At 36.5% G+C, this 26,764-nt stretch overlaps 1 protein-coding gene across 1 annotated transcript in view; it reads right to left on the reverse strand.

Moving 5' to 3' along the window:
• Positions 1-303: 303 nt before the first annotated feature.
• Positions 304-26,764, reverse strand: part of KCNH7 (potassium voltage-gated channel, subfamily H (eag-related), member 7) — a gene marked incomplete at its 5' end in the record, with an annotated part of 78,189 nt that continues 51,728 nt past the window's right edge. Inside the window, 6 exons of the mRNA XM_010017172.1 lie at positions 304-1,389; positions 2,780-2,972; positions 6,304-6,472; positions 10,738-11,001; positions 23,648-23,747; positions 26,441-26,646. Of these exons, the coding sequence (XP_010015474.1) occupies positions 1,123-1,389; positions 2,780-2,972; positions 6,304-6,472; positions 10,738-11,001; positions 23,648-23,747; positions 26,441-26,646 (1,199 nt within the window). The remainder of the gene's footprint in view (positions 1,390-2,779; positions 2,973-6,303; positions 6,473-10,737; positions 11,002-23,647; positions 23,748-26,440; positions 26,647-26,764) is intronic.

Genomic DNA, 26,764 nt, shown 5'->3' on the forward strand with positions numbered 1-26,764 from the left:
CACGTGTGTATAAATATATACACACATACATACACACATATGTACATATATAAAATACACACATGCACACATACAGGAGTGTGTGTGTGGTGTATATGTGTGTCCACATACATATATACTCTATCTAGGATCATTGTGGAGGGGCCAGCCAGTAAAAACAGGTAACTGCAAACAACCACCCTCATAATTATAAATCAAAAATGTGTAAAGTATTTTTTAATTAAACAGATTGTTAATAATTTATATCAAACAAAAGGAACACAATCTTCTGTATTATATAGAAATGAGATTTATTGCATTTGATTATGTTTGTGTGACTGATGAAGAGTACCTGCCTGCTCATGGTAGCTAACTTCTATGATGCAATTAAAAAACAAAAAACCAAAAAAACAAACAAACAAAAAAGTATGGAAATAAATTATTCAATTACTGCAGTTTTGTGGATGTCACCTACAGTGATTCTTCCCAGCATATGGAAGAGTTTTCCTGTCTGTTAAAGTACTGCCCTACTTCAACTGCTTTGGAAGGTGGCTGGTTTTTCTGTCCTAATTGTTTCAAACCTAGAAGACCTCATTACCTTCTTCTTTCTCTAGATTCAGAATCATTGTGATTTATTGTAAAAAGCTCACTACAAGAAAGATAAATTGATTCTCAGAACTGAGCTAGAAGACGATTTTGCTTGAATTTTAGCTTTGTCAGGTAGGAGTTTTTTCTATGTGAATTATTGTTATTGGTCTCCTATTTGCTCTGAACACATATCCACAATAAAATACTATTTCCATGACAGCAGTAAATGGTAATATCCATGCAACGTAACCTGTAATTTCAGAACATGCATGTTATTAAAAAAAAAATAAAATAAGGTGCCTTGAGGATGCTGGCAGTTTTACATTTGGAACATACAGTCAGTGTGTGTGTATATATATATTTACATCAGAACTGGTCAACTTTACCTTACAAGCTTCAGATTTAGGAAAATATACAGTACTTTTGCATATAATGGTATATTCCTTGTAGCCCCTGAGTCAAGTATAGAGGATTTAAATTAAAAAAAAAAAAAAAAAAGGAAAACCAGCCATTAAAAGCACTTACATTTTTATGTGAAGTAATAGTATAAAAGTATTATTTCCCAGGAAGACCAGGATCAGAAACATGCCTATGAAGACTCAAGATTCCTACAGTGGTTAGTGAAGATTCTGGCAAGGAAGGGTGCCTAATCGGCTGGACATAAGTTTTACAGTGCTGTGGGGGACACTCTACAGACTGGTCACGTTCTTGGTCTAAAAGAGAAGCCAGGTTGTCTTCTGAGGCTGTGTTAAGATGCACTCCACTTGAGAGGGATTCTTTGGATTTAAGTTTTGTTTTTTCAAGGTCTAGAAATTCAGGACACTGGAAGGGAGAAGAAACAAAATGGTAATAATTAAATTGGTCTCTTCCAGGCTCTTGTTCTGCTCAAAATCAGCACATTCAAATGGTTTCTAGAAAACCATGTCTGAAAATTAAGCAGGGCACTGAACTATTTTTATGTGGTACTGCATTTGATTTAATGTAATTGAATGCAATTCAGTTGATTAATTGTAGAAGCCTGGATATATTGTCCCCTCCTCAGACTTCAAGATGCACACCAAGATACACATAGGAACTGCCCTTTCTGAAGGAACGAATATACTTGATACCTGATCTAAGACTATGAGTTTCAACGTTCTTGAATATGCGGTTTTGTTTCAGAATGTAACTCTGGAATTGCATCATTCTGAACATGATAACCATTTGGATTCCAATCTCAGCACCCGGTAATTCTTCGCTCTTAAACTTGAAATTTGTGTGAAGTGTGCATTGTGCCTACTGATGTTTGCAGAGGGTGGCCTTATTTCTGTTCAGAGATATGTGTATATGCTTTGTGCAGGTATGTGCAGGGAGCACTTACCTGAAAACTACTTCTGCACATCTTCTGCGTAATCTTTATACATGTGAACTGTTGCCTTCTGGATGTGCTGGATTTACTGTGCCCATATGTGTCCCAGCATACGCACAAGGAATCTGATACAGCTAAGCACGCTGGATTTACTGATTGTATGCTACATGACTGATTTGGGATTCCTAGACATGCAGCAACCTGTTTGGAAATAATATGCCACATCTCTGCCCAAGCTGTTAAACTCCAGCAATCCCACACAAATTTGAAAAATCGTCATGTTTTGCCTGTACAGAACCGGGGTGGAAAACATGTAATGGGAAACACAGGTATGTAATAGCTCTGTATGTTCATATTTCCAGTAGTACCAAGGGACCGGACATAAGAATGGTTTTAGCCCCTCACTCTTACATATGTATATAACCATTATGCTTCATCAGCTGGACTTGTCTGGCCTGTACCTTGAGGAAAACACAGCTGCGGTGCTTCTCAGGACTTCATGAATGGGACCTATGGCAGATGCACCACTGCAGGCAGGCTGATACTTGGAAAATGTTCGTGCTTTACAGCTGTGTCTAGTATTTGTCATTTCTGCTAACTTTTGTGAAAAGCATGGTAATAAAGTAAATCAGACCGATTATAAGATCATTGTATGGATCTCTACAACCCTTATATAAAGTGTGGCCTCTGAAACTGTGTATCTAAGTCCACTGTGGAGATACTAGATCAAAATATTAATTTCATATTCCTCGTGAACTAGTGCATTTAAACTAGTGAACAACCACTTAGATTGGCACATATTTCTTCCATCATAAGCTAAAAAGATTAGCAAACCTGTTTTGATTTTACCGGCTATGTGCATACCTGAGATGAAGGTCTGAAACTCCTGTCTGTTTTAACTGATGCTGCGGGCTGAAGGTTTTGTATCACCCGGATTGCTGGCTGTTGGTACTCTGCACCTGCAGTCACCATGCTATAGGCAGGTGGAATGAGTGTTGTCTGCCTTTGCAGAAGCTGCAGGATGGTTTGGATATCAGCAGTCATTTGGGATTCAAGCCTAGAGAAGTAACACAAAATCAGTTAACTCTTGGTCAGGAGTAGGCATATTTTAAAATGCTGTTACAGATGCATTCAAGAGAGACTTGCAGTTTCTTTATAAAGCAAACTATAACGGTGATGACATGACCGTGTCTTAAATAGGAAAGAACAGAAGGGGGAGTATCGAACCCTTCCAAAGCTTGCTGGCTCTCCCTTTCCTATACAGCACGTGCCTGCTTGCTTGTCTCTGATCTTTTTGCTACATTAAGAATGAGTTCATTATTGTCCGTAATGTTCGCAACAAAAAGTAACACGGGGAACGGGGTTTTTGGTTGAAATAAATGCATGCTCTTCATTGTAACTAAATTGATTTGTACTGGCTGATGGGACACTATTTGTGATGCATCTGACAATTAATTCTGACATTCCCAATGCTAATACAATGCACCAAAATAAGCAGAAAACAACATTTGTGTTTTTCCACAGTTAGAACATGAAAGATGCTTTCAAGATCATTAAAAGAAAGAACAGCCCAAGTCTCCTTACTGTGAAAATTTATTCAGACTTATTCAGGCCTCAGAATTAATGTCAGTGTTTCTGATATTCAAATTTAGTAGTTTTTCCTCTTTTTTTCCCCTTTTCATAAATTTGTATTTGACTTTTGAAACTCTTGAGCTGCTCATACTTACAATTACTTGAGTTGTTCATACTTACAATTCCATAGCACTGAAATGATTTCCAAATGGTCTTGCCAAGATCCATGACAAACTCAGCAATAGGTAATGCCTGTTGTGCCTCCCTGGCTGCTGGAAGGCTACACAACATGCTATGGCAGACTGTAATAGAGATATGCAGCCTCTGTACTGCAACTCATCTTCTGACAGAGTAAACAAATCTTTGTCAGCAGTCTTTAATGTGAGTGTTACTACTTGGGCTCCCTACAAGCAGCAGAATTGATCCCATGCTGACAGATACTTCCTTTCACCAGGTGCTTCACTGATACAGAGCCTTGGGCAACATGGTTTAGAGCGAGATGTCCCTGCCCATGGCAGGGGGTTGGAACTAGATGATCTTAAGGTCCTTGCCAACCCTAACTATTCTGTGATTCTAAGATTCTATCATGTTGGAGTTGCCCATTGCCTCTGTCATTTATTTATAAAAGCATCTCTGAAGGCTATGCCCAAAGTATATGTGGCATGCTGTTTCTTCCTTTATCGTGAGAAGCTGGTTTTGCGTCATCAGCTCTCATAAAGAAAGGTCCAAATCCGTATGTTACAGACAATCACGCCCTACTTGCCCTCTTGTTCAGTGCCCCTGGTTTCTTTGCTGCTTTCTATGCTGGTCTCACACAAGCATGATGCTGATGCCACAGGGGAAAATACTGCAGCAGCAGCATGCCACCATCCAGAGAGCTTTCATCTGCTAAACCTTGGCCTTAATATCTCAATGAATAAAAAGGATTTAGCATTGGAGGACTTGCATCAATGATTGTCTCTGAACTAACTCCAAAGTTGCTCCTCCCTTCTTACTTTGTTAGCACTTGATGAGAGTTTCCCAGTACTTTAAATCAAAGAGTACCTCTGGTAGTCTTTATTCATCACCATTGCATATAGAATTTCTATCTTTCTCCAAAACTTAAAACAAGTCCATGTCATGCCACCCAAGGATGAACAAACAGGAGAACCTTAGATGCTTGGCCCACAGTCCCCCATGAAATTCTGCTTGCTTAAAGAGGAGAAACAGAGATAGCTCTAGGGACGTGTTCCTTGTACAATGGCTTTCCAGCCATCTATATCCATTTAACAATTTGAATGTTATGCCAAATCTCTAACTTGGCATGGAAAAGTTCAGGAAAAAGTGACCATGCATTTTAGTCCAGCAGGTCAGGTCTGACATAAGCATGAAAGAATATTCGCAAGAGACCCAGCAAGGCCGAAAATCCTGAAAGCATGAAAAGCTTTAAAAACAGAGTCAGATAATAAAATGATTTAATAAAATCAATAACAATTCAAATCTTAGTTTATCAGTACCTCTGGTGTTTTCTCACTCAAGAAAATACTGAGAACTCGCATGAGAATTTGATAAAACTATGGGTAAATTTGAGATATAACTTCAGTTTCAAGAGCTTAAGATCTCAGAGAAAGAACTGTAACTGAGAGACTACACACTGTTGATGGAGAACATGCAGCTGTTTATTTATGTGACATTTACATTTACTTAGATTACTTGACTTTACTGCAATTAGAAATTACAGCAATTTAGGCTTAAATGTTAAAAATGTCTTTTTAATGTACTATATAGTATTCAGAAGTGAAAAATACTATGGTTTGATTGGTTTATGGTAGATGAAGGAAGCAACATGCAGTTAATCTGGCTTTAAACTGATTGCTAAAATATACAGCACAATGCCAATGAAGAGTACAGTATAATTAGGGCTGAGGGCATGTCATAGTATTTGTCATGGCAAAAAATTGAAAGTAGTGGAATTGCAGGGAGAAAATATAAAAAAAGGCACAGACCTGAGCATAGGGCAATTTAAAATTAAGTGAAATTACATAGTAATTTATAGCGTAGGATGGATCAAAATTCTGTAACCATATTCTTAAGATGTTATAAACTATGCTGCTTAGCTGCCAGAAAGGAGTAGTATATCAGAGAACAAGAGAGAGGGAAGAGACATTTTACTAAGCTAAGGTAATAATGGATTCTGACGCAGAAAGCATCTGTTTTCTATTGTAACAGGTGCAAAATAAGTTCCTGCATCAAAAAGGGAATTTATCTGTCATACTTTTTTAAAGGAAGATGGTTGTTTTACTTTGAGTCTCCAGGAAAGAAAAAGTACTTCAGATATTGACGATACTGAAAATTGTTGTTTTGTGGACATATAAATATCTAGGAACAGCATCCTGGGTGAAGTAAGATTTAAATTTAACAAGTTTAGGTGCCTTAGGATAGCTTCTTAGTAAAAAAGCTGGTCAATCAAGGAGAAAGGCTCTTCTGCAAGGCAATTCAGAGTAGCTAATGTGAGTATATAGAGGCAAATGACATGAATATTCTGGCAATGAATTAGAAATTTTGTACCCAGCATTCCCAGAATAGGTTTTCTGAGAATCTGAAAGTCTGAACTTCGGTTTCTCAGAATATAGATAACAAAGTGATATTCCCATGAGTCAATTTTTGCACTTTTGAGCTTTTGAAGATCTGAAGGCTTTTGGAAGCCTCATTCATTCATGTGCAAATTCATTCATCCTGCAGTGTCATAAATATCAGTTGTGTTACGTACTGTCACACACACACACACACACACATATATATATTATTTTTTTATCTGGTCATATCTCTGTTTTTACCTGTTGAGTTGCTCTTGAAGTAAATCTAATCGATTCTCCACTTCCCCATATATGAAGTCACTTTCAGTTTCACAGATCCCCCATGTAATGTGGGGTAATGCTGACTGAACTGGGGAGTCCTGGTACTCCTGGATGTTCTCTTGCTCCCAGTTTCTTTTATCAGTGATATCTGATGAAAAACAAAACAAATAAAATATAGGTTTATATCACACTGTTAGAGAGGGATTGGCACCCCACAAGCATCCCACTTATGTTTCTCAAAGCCTTGGAAGTCAAATTGGCACATTGGCACACTGCCTGAACAACTGTCTCTGTTCTTTACTGCTTTTATGGAAAGATAAAAGTGGTCACATCTATGATAACATTTTAAAGCTGATAAACAAACACCTTTGTTTAGTCAGCATCATCAGAGTTCTGCCACCAAATGGTTCCTATTTCTTTAGTTTTCCTTCTATTATTTTACTAACGAATCCCCAATTTTCTCAAGGTATTTTTAGCAATACATGAGTTGTTGAAATTAAAAATATTTGTTCTAACCTAAATGTGTTAAATGGTGTACTTGAATGTCTTTGTGTGTTTCAGAGGCCTGGCTAAGATCTCTTTTCTTTCTCTTGAATATGCTACTGAAGTGTATTTATTGTTTAGCTTTCTGGTGTAAAAGGAGGACTTGCTGCATTGCATTTACAGCACTGGGCATGTATTACAGTGCATTGGAACGCCTCCTCTAGAGAAAGTGGCCAGACCTCAGCTAGCTGCCTTTCTTATGAATAACTGTAAAACTACTTGTCTTAACAAGGTTGGTGAAGTGTAATATGTTTTCTCTGAGACAGAGGCCACTTAATGCAGCTCATGCTGCTTGCAAGAGGATACTAGTCAGTATTTCCAAAAAGGAAATTGATTTTCATTGATGTAGATTTGAGCATCACTAGTCTCCAAGCCAACCCTTACATAATTGTGTAAAGCATGTCTGAGAGACTCTTATGGTACTGTGGGGTGAAAGGTGCCAGTTAATTTTGTTTAATAACTTGTGATTCCTAAAAGAATGAAATATTCATCATTGCTGGGTCTGTCAGAGATCACTTTAATATTAATTGAAGCTTCATGGTAAATAATAATTCTTTTTTCTTTTTCTTTCATTTTCTGTTTGAAATGCAGATAAAATTTTGCATGAAGATAGAGGAAAAAAAAAGTTTCAAGCTAAAAAATAGCCCAGTTACATTATTAGGATCTTACTGCAGAGTTTCAGCTATTTTGCTGAATTTAGTTACCTTTCTAATCTTTATATATTGTATCTATAATATATAAAGTATTTAAAATCACTCTTCACAGAAGCAATTTATATTTATTTCTTTATTTCCAGCCCTTTGTAAAACAATAATGATGACTAATCCAGGTATCACCCTGTACCTCTTTGCCCAAGTTTCATCCCTCTTGTCCCTCCCAGTTCTTGGATCTCTGTGATCACACACTGCACCTTACCACCCAAACAGAACTTAGGGGCACCCTTTCCTTTTGCTTGGATTTCTGGTTTGAGCTATTTCTCCTTCCTCTTTCAATCTGCTTAATTCACACCTCTGTGGATTTTTAATTAGTTTACATTCTTGGCTCTAGGCTGTTTCTGCTCTTCACCAAGCTGGTGAAAAGTTACAAATCATTTATCATGGAATATACTAGTTGTAAATATCCTTATCAAATACAGAATGAAGATCTTCCTGTGAGTTTTGCAGAGCCTAGAGGTAACATGCTTAGGTTGAACAGTACTTTTTCTACATCTACCAGTGCCCCAAGCCTTTGTTCTTTTGAGTCAATCTGTTGTCATGCAGTCAAAAATTGCTTAGCGCCACTCAGATTCTCCTCTGTTGTGATAAAAGACACAGTTAAAACTTTAACACCTGCTCAGTACAACTCCCATTAGGGTTGTATTTGCGATTATTTAACTACATGAAATGACAGAATGTATTAAAAGTTTTTACTGCACTCAGGCTGCTGCTTCACTGGACAAAATCCTCGATTGCTGATAAGGTGTCAGCCTCTGTTGTATAAGCAGTTGGATTTGAATCCCACAGCCCCCAGGTAGTCCCTGAATGGTTTGCTCAGTGCTGCTTCTAACACTTGTCACTGTGTACTGATAACTCAGCATAGGCTACATTCATTTCACACTTGTGAAATTTTTCTAAGCAACCATAGCAGCCAGAGTCATGTTTCAAAGAAAAGAATAAAAAACACAGTGTGGGTGACATGTGAGAGGTTTATCCAAATGCCATTAGCTACTCCTTTTTGAACGTATCGTTGAGCAGTGTTGCTCTAAGTAAAGAAATAAAAAAAAAAAAAAAAAAAGGAAAAGAATAAGTCCTGCTCAGATTTAGTATTTCATGTAGGTTTAGCCAGGAAGGGGAGCTCTTACTACATAACTCCAAGTGGAGGAGGAGACTTCTCTTTTTTCCAATTGGAAAATGGTTCTTACTGCATTATCTATTCTTCGGTAAGCAGGTGAAGAGGGTTTCCTGGAGTTGTAAAGGGTGTTTGGATTTCATGTGACATGACCTAAAACTGATTTTATGCACTGGGCAGAAGAAAGGGGAAAGAGATTTCACCTTGGCTGGACAGAAAACTCTTCAGCTTGTCAGCCATTTAAGCCAACAGAAGAGGCAAATGGTGTCACAAAAGCATGTAATATGGTTTTAGCAGGCACACATGGCACAATTTGCAGTGTCCAAGGAAGCTGGAAAGCTCTTGGCAAAGTGAAGGGAACAGGCTATGAGGTTTATGCAGTTTCTGCCCACCTTATGCAACACATTATTAATAATCTTTCCATTCATCAACAGTAATGACTGAAGCTTAAAGCAAAACTAATGATAATTAAATATGTATGTCACAGTGGTAATGAATTGCAGTAGCTTTATATAAGTGTATTTGTATTTAAGATTTGTAAGGTACCATACTATATTATGAGGATTATAAACATACATACAGGCAGAGTCTATTTCAAAATTGCATTATATTTATAACTGCTTTTATGATAAGTTAAAATCAATCTCTAATTAATAGCAGGAGTAAGAATTTAGTTTAAAACATCTATCAGTCAAAGCTGATCTTATTTTATTGCCCTTCAAGTTTTTATGAAAGTTGCAGAAAGGTAAAGAGCTTTCATACAGTTTACCAATAATGCTAGATTACAAAGTGGAAAAAATAATGTGGTCTTAATCAAAATATGTAACCTTTAGACAAGCTAAATTTAGCTCAAACAAAATCTGCAATAGGTTGCCTTGGAAAACGTTGCTATAGCTGCAAGGACACATTTCTGGCTATTGGTAGGGGAAAGGTAAGCTTTCAAATTGCAGTATGTATGCAACAAGTTTACGTGGTGCAGATTTATATAGCCTTAACCTAAGAAGAGCAGACTTCAGATACTCATATCTTCGAGATGTAAAAAATACATTATTTGGCCTGATTAATCATTAGGTTAATTTAAAATTATAGCCTATATGCCTAAAGTTTATCGAGTGACAGTTAAATGGTTAAATTACCTCAACGGAAACTTCTGGGGAAAACAGCATTAAGCAGAAAATATGTAATTCTTCCCTTCAGACTGAAACAATTACAAATGAACTTTCAGCAATATTTAAATCATATATTAATCTGGGGCTTTTCATTAATTTCCCTTCACATTACTGAGCAAATTAATATTTTAGTATATTAGAGGTAATTTTAATTACGTGGTTTAGCTCAATGTAACAATTTCTGATCATTTGTCATATAGAAAAGCTCAAATCTTTGTTCCTGTGTTTTACCTATGGAAGTCAGGATTTGTTCTGTGTAATGAAATGGCACTCCTTTTAACCAACATGTGCAACAACATGGTATAATATTCTTTTAAGCTATTATGAAATTTTCTCCACTTTTCACATTTTTTATTGTGTCTTGTCAATACAGAGAATGAAACTAGTTACCTGAAAGTATGTTCTTTTGTGTATGTGCAGCCATCATGATGTTTATCTAGCTCTCATTAGCTAGGATTTTTTCTGTCACCCAACCCTGGCATAACAAACAGCCTTTGAGAGATTCTTTACTCCTTCAGTTGCAGTTTTTACCCGTGGGCACTCAATGAAGTTCAGTACCAGTTCACAATTTTAAAGAGTCTGTTTAAACGAATTTCCTAAGACAGCTATGTTACAAGATGTTTTATTAACAAAGCCTGGAATAGCCTTTTGGAAGTTCTGTAATCCAGTACCACAGCCAGTGTTGTAAACTACATTAATCCTCTTAAGAAATAGTAAGTTTTGATTTAAAAAATTTAGTTTTGTTAAACTTTCAGGAAACACAGAAGTAAATATTATGTAAAGAATCAGTGGTAACATTCAGAAAAATATTTTTGATAATCAGACTAAAACAGATGTCTACTCAAACTTTACAAAACAGCAACAGCTAGATTACCTTTGCAAGAATTGCTTCTTTCGTCAATAAGAATTTCTTCTGGGGCATGAACCATTTCTTCAAAGTCCACCTCTGTGGTTTTCTCTGTCACAGATGGGTAATCAGCTGTCCCAGAGAACAGGGGCTTTTGCTCATCTTCAATGGATGACACAAAAGATGATGACCCACTTTTTTTCTCCTCAAAATGTTTCTTAATAGATTGATAGTATCTGGTGGTGTCCCCTGAGTGTTCAGGATCACTCTGATCATTCTCTTTGAAATAATCTGTTAAACAGAAATAGTTATGTTCAGTAGTATGCAGTTAATGAAATTGTATTCTAGTTTATTCTGGTCTGGGGTTGGAGATGATTATTGTACCAGTTATGAAATTCACCATCTATTAGAATAAATTATTTTAAAGCCTTTTTTGATTCCTGTATCAAAGGAGATTTGTCTTTCTTCTGAAGTCCTACAAGACATTTGCATGTATATCGTAAGGATTCATAGTCCCTAACCCATAACTCATTATGCAAAAAGTCGCTTATATTAAAACAGCAAAGGTTTTATTCCGCACAACCCTCCTGTTTACTCACTGGTTTTTCCAGGTGAAGATGAGATTTGAGAAAGCTTTATATTCCAAATTTTTGAAGAAATAATTTATTATTTCATTCCCTCTTCCAGTTTCTCACATTCTTGGGCATTTCTCACAATCTTGACATGCTAACAGTCATGGATGTCAGACTCAGTATCAGAACTACTCATTTAAGTTATGCCCACATAAAAGCATTTTTGCTGATTATTCTTTTCCCAGAAAAGGCAAATGTATTAATCAGCCACTTAACCTCAAAATGTCTGGGCCCACCTAAACAGAGAGTGTATTTCTCCATGCTCATTACTGTCAAACCGGCATTTAGGATTGATGTGGTAGAAAGAAATCCTATTGGTACAAAAAGAAGGGAGTTTCTTGTCTGTTTTTGTGGGATCATCTCAAAACAACTTTACAAAGTAGGCCAAATTCCTTAGCCTTTAGAATTAATTAAAATTCTTTGAACACCCAACCTTTTGAATAAGTACACATCATGCTGTGATACATATGGAGGCAGAGTACCAATCAAGTTCAGAATTAATCTTTCATTAATCAATCACATTCAAAATCTGTACTGAGAAAGGGCAAATTCAATCCTCTTAAGAAGTGGCAAATAAAATTAAATTTAAAGCAGATGCCTTTAAAAACACATTGTAAAAAATAAATAGGATTTAAAACCAAGAATCATCATTTATGAATATGAAGAACTCCTAATCTCTTTTCAGAATAAACTTGAAGCTAATTTCCAATTCAATATTTGGTTTTACCTATTTTTAACTGAAATGTCAAGATAATTCCAGTTCTTCTATTTATTTAAAACACATTTTAGCAGGATAGTCTCAACAACATATAAATACTGTAACTAGTTTGCATTAACTTCCTGGGGAGACAGCATGATTTCCCATCTGCTTTGTGCTAATTACTAATCCACACAGCTCTAGAATGTCTGTAGTCTTTAAAACCTACAGCAGTGGTTAATGCAACATCTAGTATATTCCCTAGGTTTCTTCTCTGTTTTCTGGTCACTATAGGGAAATGAAACTGTGGCCTCATATAACCCTCTTTATTTGCACATAAAAAGAATGCAGTGTCTGTAAAGAGCACTCTGCAGGAGCCCAGACATCTGTCAACAGTGAGGGCAGGTAATGGTGAACAAAATAAAACCAATACCAAAGCAGACCTCCTGTAACTGTACCATCTCGTCTCTGAGAGCAATTAGCACAGCCCTGGCCTGAAGTGACTTTATTCGGCTTCTGTTAAGCAGGTTAAGTCATACTGGTGATACTCTGACACTGAAGGCATCAACACAGCTCTTGGGGGATGCTCAGACTGGAGAGTCAAGTACCATAGAGTCATAGAATCATACCATGTTCTCTGCAATCCCATCTTCAAAAAAGTGCAAAACCAAAAGAAAGCTTCATAAGAAAATTCTAATGTAGCTGTCTCCCATGCCTTTTCCTTTGGGAATATATGGTGAAATAAATACAGTCATGATACAGTAAATTGTCTTAATTACTTACTGCTTGACCGACTTCAACCTGTGAAAAAGACCTTATAATGAAAGCTTGAAATTGCCATTTTTAGGGTAATTTTTTATATTCATGGTATTTTGTACACTAACAGTAGCTGTAATGAGCACCCTGTGGAATACAAATCAATCAGTGGACTAATTTTAAGAGGAAGTCATTGAGACTCTAATGAAAAAAATTATATAGCAGCTGAAGTATAGCAGACTGCCTTATCTGTTGTAGTCATAGAATACTAAAATATCTAGAAACAAGAAGCCAGATTCTGCTAACAATTAAGCTGCTGTAAAATCAGCGTAATTCAATCGATACCTCTGCATTTAGTCTTCATCTATAACAGAACAATGGAACATATTGTTTTCCAAATGCTGTACAAGTATAATGAACTCACTGGTAACAGAAGGAAAGCAGAGATCTGTTGAATGTAGGGTTTTGCCTATTGAAATCAGGGAAGATTTGTTCATCAGCTGATCGATTTAAAAATATGCATCTTTGGCTTTACTGCTGTTGCTTTATTTGCTAGCCATCTGGCTACATTCAGAGAGTCAAGTTGTTCTCCTTTTAAAAGACTCTTATTTAATGCTAATGATTCTTCTGTCTGGAGAATAATCCTGTGATACTCTGTACCTAGAGTAAGAATTAAAATAGAAACTGCATTTTTTATTTGGCTTTTCAGTACTTGATAATGGTGCAAGGTCTGTACCTCAGCTCAACAGCTTAGCAGTGCCTCTGTAGCTCAGTGGGAATACATTACAAATATCCAAATAGTGCTTAATTCAGAGTGTGAATTTCTCAATTTTCTCCTTTCTCTTATAATGAAATCCAGTCACTGGTTTGGAATGAATTTTCCAGAAGAGAAGTGTTTTCTATCTATGCATGTATGGATAAGTTCACTATCACACAGTCTTCCAGGTTTCAAAATGTTTCTCTTCTCCTTGCTCTTCTGTTTCCAAAATAAATGAAATCCTATTGCTTCCTCCTTCCTTTTCCAGTAATATAAATTTTGGTCTCTCACTCTGATTGATAGAAACTATGTTTTGCTGAAGATTATTATTTTGCAACTTCCTGCTTTACCAAACATGTACAAACATCATTTACATTTTTATATGTGACTTGTTTTAGCTTGATATGTGTTTTGGGTGCCTGCCAAGTTTACAGGCAATGTCCTCTGTCATTTGCTGTCTGGAAATTCCAAAATCCTCCTAGTAATTATCAGAAGGTTTGTGTTCTGCTTTTCACACTTGCACTGGCAAGGGAAGGGAAGAAATAGGGTTGTCATGAAGGCAATGAAATATAGCTATGACATAGACTCACAGAAATACTGGCATAAAATCCAGGTTGGTGGGATGGTTACCAGAGATCAAACAAGTTTCTTTTGTGTGCCATGGTCAGCCTGTAGTATTGAATTATTGTATTATTCAGACAATGGCAGTCTGCACGGTGTATTTTCTTTTAACCTATTAGTCTGCTGCAAACAACATTGGTGAAAGTGTCAGTAATGTATTACATTTGGAGCAACATTGTTTAATGTTACTGTAATATCATTAACCTGACTAGTTATATAGCCTAGTGTTTCAGAAGGTGGCAAATTTTTACTCCCTTTTTCAGACATCCAATAAAAGTCCCATAATATGCCTAGACAAATTCAGTTTTGTGCAGGAAATGAAGTGAATGACTTCCTCATCCTTGCAGAAAAAATTTATATCCTAAACCATGAAACATAGATAATCCTTATCATTAACATGATCTGCATAACTATAAATCTGTTCAGCAGATATGACATCTTCCCTTTCCTTTGAAAAAAGCTACCATATTATCTTACGCTACACCAAGTACATCCTTTGGTAAGAGGAATCCACACTGTGACCTGGAAGTAGGGATGGTTGATTGTTCAAAAGGTCTGCAGATCTCCAGACTCAGATTACCAGCAAGTTTTTTGGTTCAACTGTTCTTAGTTCTCTCTTACGTGATATTCACAAATATTCCTGTGGTGCTCAAGCTGCCTTTCGTACATATGCACAAAATATTTGCTGGTTATCATGACTATTTGTTCTCTGTTCTTTAATTTAAAAACGTCAGTTGCCTTGTCAGATAGCAGGAAAATGTCTTATGCACAACGGGGCAGTAAATATTTGGAATGAAAAGTCAGTAACCAAGCATTTTGGGTAGTATGTTAAATACAATACCACAAACAGGGTTGAAAAAGTGCAAAATCTCAAAGACATCAGAAAATCAAAGGAAGTCGATGCATAATTTGAACACTGATATTCAGACCATGCCTATGTTTTTCATCATTTAGATGGAGAGCAGCATAAAATCAGTCAGGCAAAATGATAATCCTTATTCTTGAAATCACTGCTTTTCACTTAGTGGTGTAAGAACAATATAATTGATACACAGTATTTATGTAATATCAAAAATTACTTGTACTGTGGAGCGGGACCAATATATAATGAGGGGTGATTCCAAAGAAGTCTGCTCAAGTTTTATGCAGGTTCAACTACTCTATAGAACTCCAATCAGGGACTTTAGGATTATTAAACTGCTAATTAAAATGCTCATAATTCTTTTTCCTTGCTGTTTGCTTCGTACTTAGCTGAATATGACTGGTATGGAGTACATCGCTAAACATAACTGAGTGCCTTCTGGTAGACTAGGTAATGGAAGAATATCCAGAAGAAGGAAGCTGACAGCTTGTAAACATGAAAATGAAAAGCAACCCAGTAGCTGACCATTCAATAGATAACTGTTGCTATGGTGAAGATAGATCTTTTTGCCACGTTTTTCAGACATCTATGAATAAAAGAAAAAGGTTAATTTTCATTCCTTTAAGATATATTATAAAAATGAAATGCACAGGCATCACGTCTGACACTTTCGTTCCTGTTGTCATTCTTTCTTTGACTTTGGTCTTTTGGATTGGGTCTCTTAACCCAATCTGCAATTAATATTTTTACTTGAAAATTATGTTCATGAAGGACTTTCCAATGAGAGACTTCAGAATGGATTTTTAATTCATAAGTTCCATTAACTCTTTATTGCTGAATTCTGGTGAATTTAGAATCTTCAGAGAGAAAATTATACTGATTTGCAGTCTTTTGGGAAACAGTATGAAGAACTTCAGTGGGTTTATTTTCCCATGGGAGAAGGACATGAACCACCCAATCTTTAGAAATGCATGACAAGCAACAGAAAAATTTTGGACTTCATTGTTGTATGTAACATTTGAGATGAGAGCTACTCCACCTTTGCTACCAGAAACTTTGTCCAAAAAGGAATTTTGGCCTTGTCTGTAGAGGTATTTAACCATTCTCAAACATCATAAAGTACTATAACTTACCCTGAATTCACTTAAATAAACCTAAGACATTTGTAAATCTTGAATTTTAGTGCTGGAGCTCTTGTCTCTCAGAATCAACTTGGCCTATGCTCAGCCTCAGAGTCCTGATGCTGCATATCATGACATCTGGATTTTTTTCAAAATCAGCCTTAACTCATGTTCTGACAAGAAACATGTCCCAGGAAAGGGGACATCTGAAAGTCCATTCCAGAAGAAGAAAAACTCGAACAAAGCACTCTACTATTTTTTAGCTGAAGAGAGATTTGTCTGTTGTCAGGGCAGTCTTCTGTTGTTGTCATGATCAGCTCAGTTCATGACTGGTGAGTAGGGAAAATAAGAAGTGCTACCTTCATAAACATTTTTGAGTGCCTGCTGAAAGCATAGCTTGCTCCAACTTCCGCATATTACCAATACATCCATGAGGACAAAATAGTACAGTAAAAAGCAAAAATTTTTAAGGAATGTTTAGTCATAAGGTCCTTATAACTAACAACTCAAAGTGATAAGAAAGCATAAATTAGTATCTCTAGAGGCTTTTCTTGCTTATTGGTGAAACATTGATGATTATAGCACTGTTCAAGTAGACAGAATGTCTAATTCTTGGTACTAGAAAAATTACCTCCTTTTTGGATGGGTTTTCATGCATGAAAACTCTATGGAAAAATCACAAATTTAGTGTGCATGAAAGAAAAAAAAAGTAATCTGCAAGCTTTGTAAAATGTCCGTTGGATAGCCTGAGAACTTCAGCTCTAAATATTTCCAAACAACCTGAAAAAAGTAGAAATTGCTATGGTCAGGAGAAGTAGTGGGCCCTAAAGCTCTGAAAACAAACTGTACTGTTAAAATCTGCAGAGCACTTTTTATAGCAAGGGTCTCTGAACAAAAAAAACCTTTATATATAACATATAATACAGTAATAATGTTTAGTACAGTGAGAGAATTAACATAAAGTCTGACTTTCATATACACTTTATTTTCTTCTGTTAATCTACATAATCACATAGTATTCTGATGGTTAGTTGCACTAGAATTCACTTTTAAAAGTGGAAAGTTACATTTGCAGCTCTTTAGTTATAATTAGAGGAAGTAGTAAAGCACATGGTGCCTACTCAGTGATAGAGATATTTCTTCACGTTTGAGAAAGAACACAGGTTTATAAATCTGAGGAAAAAAAAAATCAATATAATGAATCCTGAAGAAATCACATATTCATTAGTAATTTAATTTAGTAACAGTGCCAGATTTTTAATGGCAGATGAGGACTGGCTACATTACTACTATTTTTCCTTCTGTGAACATTATATATAGCTATGTCCTTCTACAGCGTAATATCCAGCAGAACTTAGGTGGAATAAAGAACGAATGAAAATAGATTCTTTCCATCAGAGATTTTTGGGCTTAAAAATAATCTTTTGAAACACATACAGTTATATTAAAGCTCGGCCATTTTCAGAACATGGCAGAGACAAGAGTTCTTAAAGGTGCACACACGTTTCTTTGAGACATTTCTTAAGCTGGTAGAAAGGATTTATCTAAAGTTCCACCAGGCACAGGGATTTGTGTATCTGTAAGTCCTTGTTCAGCAGCTTGGTACAGCAGATATCTGTAGACCTCTCAGACCTTAAAATCTGAAACAATGCCAATGACCTACAATGGCTCCTAAAACCTGGGATGTGGAAATCCTTATATTTTTCAGCGCATGTTTGTTTTCCTCCTTCTTCCTCACTTCCACTCACTATGCTTCCCTTCAAATTTCCCATCTATCTTTAGGAAACCGTGCTTACAAAATGTACTGCCAGATGTGTGTGGTATTTGACTAACATGAAGGAAAAATGATGTCTGTCTAGAAACTGATGAATAGGAAGATTCCTATTACTAGGATAAGTAGGTGGTATTTTAGGAAAGTTAAACATTTTAACCTCCTGATAGTAAAAAAAAGGTTTAAAGTTCTTGTTTTTAGTGACACAAAATTCCTTTAATTCCAATTTCATTCATAATTTGTGGTGTCATAAGTCTTCACTGGAGAACCTAAAGATACGAAGTTGTGAAATTGCAGTTATAGCCAGTCCTGGCAATTTTGCTGAAAGTTTACAAGGGGGTGGATAGTGATGGTGGAGGAAATTAACTGTTCTGGAGAGAACTGTTTGAATGACTGTTCTGTCTCAGTGCTGCTTGTGAGATTTTGGCAAATTAATGTGTCCTTTGCTGTGTTTCCTCTCTGAGCTATGTAGGGTTGAATGATTCTGGAAACAGGGAACAGCAGAAGATACTGAAACCTTCCCTGGCAATCGTGGACTAAATGCTGGCTAACTTTACCATAAGGACCCATGTTCCTTTTTTTAAAATGGGCTAAGAAAGGAGCTACTTTTGAATAACACTTTAAAAAAGCTAAGAATTTCATAGTTAAACTATACAATCCTTCATTTATTCTTTTCTGCCATTTTTAGTACAATGAGATAAGATAGGGATGGAGTGACAGCCTTATCGCTGAATTTTCTTTTCTGTGCCTGGCTTTGTTATCAACTTTAATGTTAAACAGGTAATAATGGAAGGACAGTTCTTGATTTATACTTCAGGAAATAATACTGTACTTAAAAAATCAGAAACATAGAATTATAAACATGCACCTCAGAAGGCATTCAGGGCAAAGGCCAAAGCAATTCCCCTATCAAGTTTAGAATTCTCTTCTTTTTTACAAGGAATTCAGCTTTCACTGTAGTACTATTATTACCTTTTCTTTTTTCAAAGGATGGCTATGGGTATGTGTGACTGCATACACCATTTCGATCAGATTTGGCCTCTGGAAACAGCCTCTTTGGGAGCAACTCCTGGAAACAAGACTCTTCTGTGGAACATCCCTGAGGTGGCTCCTCGGCACTGTGATAACAGCAATAACAATAACAAAAATAGGAGCAGATGGGACACTGCAGTGATGGGCTCTCTGATGACCATGTATTTACTTTTTGTTAGGGGTTTCATGCTGAAGATAAGATTTCGGGGACATGAGGTCTTGTTTAAGCATATGCCGCCTGCCAAGATATTAGTTGTTTCCTGGTTATTTAACTACTCAACACTCTAGCTGAATAATAGAAAAACTTTTCTAATTAAGTCCAAACAAAATTCATCAGCATAATATTAACAGTTTAACACAGTTACGTAAGAGCTTCAATTTTTGTCCAGATTCTTACCCTACTTTCTTGCTGGGGACACAGCACAGTGCTTGGCTAAAAGTAATATATTCATAAAGTAACCATTTAAATAAATCATCTAGTGGAAGAGGACAAGAATGGGAAAGAGCAGGGACATGGGAGGAGAGGGTTGTTTTCCGTTATCTCAATACTGCTTCACCTCATACTTTCAGGCAGGAGAATCTGTTCCTGAAAGATTTCCTTGTCTTCTATTTTGCAAGCCATGGCCTCTGTCTAACTTGGGTAATAAAGCTATGTTAATATGGTTTAGCTTCTTAGCCTAGATAGTAGCTACAAGCACTGCATGCTTAAGATAGCTATACTGATCAAGATTCAATTAGAAGTTTATTAGAGCTCTGGCTTCTGTGCCTACTTTGAGAATAGATCAGTAGGTAAAAAGTCTGGTCAAGAAGCATAACTCTTCAAATAAAATTAAGTACTATATAAGTTAATTTAGCTAACAATATGCTAAAAATTAAACACTGTAAAATGCCTTTTATATCCCACTTGATTGCTACAGTCTGTGTCAACGTGAAATAATTGTGTAATAAGATTTCATATGAACTTTCTTTTGTGGTCTTTTAAAATTACATCCATGAAAACAAAAGTTCCTTGTAATGAGGTCCCTGGGTGAGCTGACGAAACTTAAAGTACTGCTAGCTACCTATATCTCTGGTTACTAATTTAACAATATAACTTCACTGGAGTTCTTATAATCCTTTCAGCTAGAGTCCATGGAATGATCTACTTGTTTATGGATCACAACTAAAAGTTCAGATTAAGGACTTATTTCATTGAGGTCATCATTACATTCCCAGTTAGTAATATTTACTAACTGGGAATGTCCCCACTAGCTTATTTAGCCAGTACTTTAATTAAATAGAGCTAACAAAAAGTTAAAGAAAATGCTAGCAAAAGTAATAATGCTTGAACCCCAGAAAAATCTTTTCAAAGCCTCATTTTTTTCAAGCTCTCAGTTATCTTACTTACACTCTGTAACTTTTGCATCTTTCATCTATGTTTGAATTTCATACTGATATAAGCAATTAAAGCAATGCCTCGTTCAGCATGGGATAACAGATCCGCACTCAGAAACAGCAGAGCAAAAGAACCTTCTTGCCCCTATGTATTTCCCTTGAAATTGGCTAACTCCCATAGAACTACTAGAGGAAAATGAGAAATGGGCAAGAAAGAATTGTGCTGTGCACTGCTGAAAGAGACAACAATATAGATGGAGCAGCTTGTTGTCCCTTAGTTTTTAGCAGGAGACTAACTTGCCAATCCAGCTGAGAGCTTTGTTTGGAACTGCCAGGCAAGAATCCTGCTTATTTTAAGCAGTCATGAGAGAGTTTCTTGGCGGACTTTCAAGCATCTATGGCAACTGGCTACGGCTGAACCTGCACCTGTGCAAGGAATATCATCCATTATGCTGAAAGATCTGCAATGAATTTCTTTTGTGTGAGAGCAAGAATAATCTGGTATGTAGTGTGTGTTAATTTTTGCAGAGGACCTCTTGTGGTATTGCAGTCCTTTCTGGAAACCACAGAACAAACTGGTCCCTCAAGTAACTTTGTACCCTTTAAAATCACATTATGGCAGAGCCCAATGTACTAGCTATCAATTTTTGTTTACACAGGTAAGAAATGGTGGAAATACATGTAGGCAGAGTGAGAAGGTCTTGCATGGAACTGGAAAAGTAATGGTGTTAACTGCAGATGCATAACAGAGAGCTGTGTTGATTTTGTTTAACCCCTGATAAAACTCATGCAGGAAGAGTTACCATGGCAACAAGGTCCAAATCAGACTAGCATGAACTAAAGGCTGAGATAACACAATCCCATTTTTAGCACTCCAAAACAGAGAAAATCACCAATAATCACAGTAAAGATGGAAACAATATAATTTCAAGCTGCATAATACACTAGTAGGTCAACAGCTGAAAGTAAAGAATGCCCACAAGAAGACCATTTCATGAACAACAACCCTCCTCCCCCCAAAAAAATACAAATCAGGATGAATTTAGTGAGGCGTAAAATATTAAAATAAGAAAGTGAGATTGCTGGGTGTCTCTATCCTGTTCAAAGTACAGTTCTAAAATTTTATAAGAGAAGATAGTAGTAAGACAAAGGGGAGTAGATTTAAACTGAAAAAGGGTAGATTTAGATTAGATATAAGGAAGAAATTATTTACTGTGAGGGTGGCGAGACACTGGAACAGGCTGCCCAAGGAAGCTGTGGATGCCCCATCCCCAGAATTGTTCAAGGCCAGGTTGGTTGGAGCTTTGAGCAACCTGATCTAGTAGAAGGCATCCCTGCCCATGGCAGGGTGTTGGAACTAGATGATCTTTAAGGTCCCTTCCAACCCAAATGATTCTATCATTCTATGATTCTACAAAAATCAAAATATGATTGTTAAAATTCATCATATGACACATTTTTTGCTGTAGCAATACTGTGACCAGAAATGCATTTGCCAGATGTGTGTTCAGGAACTGTTTTATCTACTCCAGTTCTTCTGAGGCACTCTGGAGGATCATCCCCAAATATTTATCATTATAAACCAATTATGCCAGATCAAAATATGATGCCACTCCCTTCTATATCTAAAGTGTTAACCAATAGAATATTTTTTTACAGGCCAGTGCTAACATCTTCATGCAGGATGTAGGATGAGCCACAGAAAAGTGACACTGAAGATCTAGGACTATGAGGTGTCTCCTGCGGCTATGGCAACATACAGAGAATCTGAAAAGGGACCAGAGAGAGGCAGTAAGCCAGTGTGGTATACACAATTCTTGGCAAAGGACTTTTATGCTTGAATTTTCTCAGACAGACTTCTAATGTACCACAATTCTGTCTAACTCAGACATTACCAGATACTATACAGTCATTACCAGGAGTAAGGAGCTTGTTGCCCATCTTGTCTCTTCTTCCCCAGTGGTGCAAGCATGGTTTGTTTTTTTTTTCAAAGATGAAACTGTGGGAAATTACATTCTTTCAAAAGTAATTCAATTAAATATCTCTAAGAGGATGTGCAGTGTGATCTACCGGGCAAGAATGATAAAAGCATAGGGGTCTTGGTACCAAGTTGACACCTGAGAAGGCCTATTCGTAACTCTGCAGCAGGCACAACATGAAGGATCACTCCTATCTTGACTAGGTGACAGCATATGTTTTCTCATAAGAAATGTGAAGGTTATTCAGGCAAAGTGCCTCTGTCAACAGATTCTTTGTGAAGAGCAGATTGAATATTTCATGGGGACATTTTCCTGACAGATTTGTTGTCAGCCTTGGCTTTCTGCCCTAAAGATGCTTCTTTGATTGAACGGCAATGCCATTGTTCTGAGTAGCCACACTCTGGATTAGTCTTCTTTCATTGAGCATTATACCTGCCATGTATGTTTAAAGTGTTCCCATTTATTATCAGCTACTCTGAAACTATAGAAAATGGTATTATGCTGCATTTAGAATTGGTGTTTAACTGTGGAGTGTGAAAGACAGACATACCAGAAACAGTAATTTTCAGACAAACTATTGGACCATGAAAGTGTAATCTTATTGGAGGAATTGTGCTTTCCCTGCCATGAACATGAAAATCCTGTGAGTATAAGTTTAGCTGTCTTCATAACTGTTGCTGTCCAGAGCAACTATCTACAGCTCCTCGTATTTATAGTATTGAATACTGGTGACATAGTTTAATATTTCACTGAATCTTCCTTCATTAGGATTACTCCCAAAAGCCTCTAAGATGCATGTAAGCACAGCAAATGTTACCTGAACTCTTGCCAGGACAACCATTTACACATTACCACATGAATCAAAATCTGACTATGGTGAACCTACTGTGTCCTGAAAACAAAATATTTTCATTCTAGGGAGAAACCCTACCTAGCATCAAGTTCAACAAAGCACTTTGATAAGGAAATAAAATCAGTGCTGCTAATCAATAACCCAATAGATTAGCTTCTCAAAACAGTTTTAATCATAGTGTCTTAGAATATATATATTAAGACATAATATACATATATGTTTGTACATCTCCAAGCCAATAAGATAGTTTAGTGTTCGAATAGCTCTGCACTGACAGGTGTGAAGTCATCAAAGGGTGAAACTTATATCCTCTAGTCCCTATGAAGGGGGCAATGTACAAAGTGTGTTTGCTGCTCAGTTGGATTCTCAAGAGCTGCTACAGTAACAGCCAACATGGCACCCTAATGTATCCAGCCTTACCAAGTAAAATACCAGTGAATAATGAAGCAGTGCTGTCTAATGTAAGAAATGAAGTTAATTACCTTTCTCTATTTCACTTTGAAAGGACAATTTCCGTCTTCGTAGTTTGCAGTTATCTCCATCCATATCATTAGTAGTTTGTGATCTTATTACGAGGTCAGACTTGATTAATGAAATATGAAACATAATGACAGATTAGTCCCATCCAAATAGAGAAGGTTTTCAATTGATGATTGAATGTTAACCATATTCAAGCTTTGAGAAAGGTAATATTACACAAATCAGTCTGCATCAACCTCTTCATCCCCAGTTAATGGTATCGCTCATTGCTAATGTTAAAAAGTTCATGCAGATCAAGCAAAACCATCAGTGTTTCGCCTGATAGTGAAACAAAAGTGTTCTGATAAGAAGTTTACATGGAAAGACATCTGTTCATGTGTTACCAGTTTCCTGAACTTGCACAGATGTGGTTTAAGTAATTTTAGAGAAATTGACACCCCCCCAAAAAAAAAACCAAATACCCCACCTCTAACAAAGACTGTATACTATTCCAAGAAGTAATGTGGTAACTGATCGTAATTAGATTTATATTTAACTACATAGTAATGATTACAAAGGTTAAGTTTTACAACAATAAATATAAGGCTGACAAACACCAGATACTTTACCCCTCATTTTTTCATCCATCTAGACCCTCTCCTCCTCTCTATCAGATCCAGTTCATTCAGGTACTTTTTTTCATAGCAGAACACTGTGTTGTTTTTTTTCTAGCCTTCTTATAGAAGATGATTTTTTTTTTTTCCCATGATAAATACAAGATACATTTAACTCTTTTTCTACTTATTTAAAACTGTGGAATTTACAAATAAGCAGATATAACACCAGTTATGCTGTTTGTGTAAATACCCATGGCATTGGCTTCAGCCTACTTCCCTTCCCTGTGCTAGTGAGGTTTCCCACACCACTCAAGTAAGCAGATTTGCATGTGGGAGAAGGGCAGAGGGAAAGAAGTGGGAAGTGTTTACATTTTTTCTCTATTCCCTTCATTGTAAACCTGGTGGGTAAGGTTCTTCAGTGGTGGCCCACTGGTAGAATAATTGAAGGAGGAAAAAGGCACTTTTACATAAATAGGAGGGCAGGAGCAGAAGGTGAGGCAGAGGCACCTATTGTTCTCATAACAAATCTGGATCTGAGTGATGTTTTGAAGATCAGAATGTGCTCATCACCTCTTTTGGGGGATGATTTTCTGGATTTCAATAGACAGTGGAAAGCAAGTGGAATTGCTAGAGAAAACTGTCTTTGCAAGCTCAGAGGCATGGGTGAGCCTGTCCTCCCTTCCTTATCTCTGTGAAGTCTAGTGATGTTTTCTTAGTGGCTGGTACAGCAGCAAAAAACGACAACTGAAAATTTTCTAAGAAACACAAGCAGTGAGGACTTTCTTTGTGTATTTTACACCACAAGACAGAAGATGGAATTTTGTTTCAATTATCTCAGATCTAAGGAAAAAATAATGATAAAACATTGATGACCATTTAATTGCAGGAAATAATTGCTCAGACTAAAATCATTAATGTGAATTTATCTTAAAGGAATTTTTCAAATATGTGGACTTTCAGTTTTAACTTAAATCTATCACAAGACTATAAATTCATTGGATTGTATTTCAAATGTAATTAATAATGATGTTCTTTTCAATAAACACAAAAAGATTACTTTTAAAATAAAAAATAGAATTTCTTTTATTTTCAGAAAGGTATTTTATTAAAAAAGGGCTCAGCATTAGAAGAAGTGACATTTCTTGTCAGAAGTTATATTTATTTTAAGTTTTTAAACTGAAGAGCCACATGTGATTAGCAAAGATGTCCCTATCATTTACAGCCCAAACCTTACTATTCTTTGCCTCCTTGTTTCTCAGAAGGCCTCTGAGGCCAAATTACGTTAGTTCCTTCTCACTGAACCTCTGTTTTTCCTTAAAAGTATAGTAAAAAAACACATAACAGCACTATCTCATAAATAAAGAAATGTAAAGTAGTTGTTCTGTGGGCAGCATAGTCCATGTTCATGGCCAGTGCTGGTGTAACCTGCGACTTCCTAGAGAAAGCTTTAGCCCCAGTAGTATGAGCTTGGCAACAGCTCTTCGCCTTTTCCCTCCTGCCCAAAAGTCTCCTCTCTTTCCCAATTCAGACTGATCCTGGCAGTCTGAAAAAAGGAAAAACTGGTAAATCTTCTACTTCCTTGACTATGCAATCTGTGCAAATGGGGACACTTAGGACAATCACTGTGGGAAAAAGAGACCATGAAATCCCCGTGAATCTGAAGACTGAGTGGAATTTGAAAAGTACCTTGTACGCTTTTAGTCTCCTAGGAGGTAGGGTGCACTCCAAGATAAGAGAATTAACAATTCATGTTTGAAAGGCAATTAAATATTTTCTATTGTTAGACACAAAATGAATCCGGATAAACTGATTTATCTCTATTTTGTGGCTGTACAATTATATTTAGTGTCAAAAGTTCCCCTTGTGCTGACCCAGGCTATAGTCATCTGAAAAAAACATATTTTCCATGGCTTTAACAAAACATCCAATATCCCCCTGGCTGAAACTTTAATACTATTTAAATATAGAACAAAATCCTGTTAGATTAACATAATCTGAATAATTTCATTGACTTCTGCTAAGCTTAACTGACTTCAGTAAAAGCAATCAGGTGACTGTATTTTTTAAAATAGGATTTGGCCTCAGGCTTTTAGCTTTTAATTTTGCTACCATTTTTTTTTCAATTGCTAGTTCCAAGTTTTGTTACTGTGGGACAGATTTGGTCCAATGTTAAGAAGAAAAGTAACTTATTGTATATACCTTTGCAGTTTCATCTCTCAGATTAAAAGTCAGCTCTAGATTGGTGAGGAAGAGATCAGAAAATTCAGGGTACATATCCAAAACTTCTAGTAGATCTTCTCGCTGGATCTTATGTAAATCACAGTAAGTTAAAGCTCTCACATCTGCATTTGACTTTCCTGGTTTTGCATAAAGATGTACCATCTCTCCAAAAATATCATTTTTCCCTGCAGAAAGAAAATTCAATGGAGATTATTATTTTAAACCATATACTGGACTGCATCAAAAGGAGTATGGCCAGCAGCTTAAAGGAGGTGATCCTGCCCCTGTGCTCTCATGAGACCC

This window comes from Nestor notabilis, unplaced genomic scaffold (genome assembly GCF_000696875.1).
Source record: "Nestor notabilis isolate BGI_N333 unplaced genomic scaffold, ASM69687v1 scaffold5956, whole genome shotgun sequence".
NCBI classification, from domain to species: domain Eukaryota; kingdom Metazoa; phylum Chordata; class Aves; order Psittaciformes; family Psittacidae; genus Nestor; species Nestor notabilis.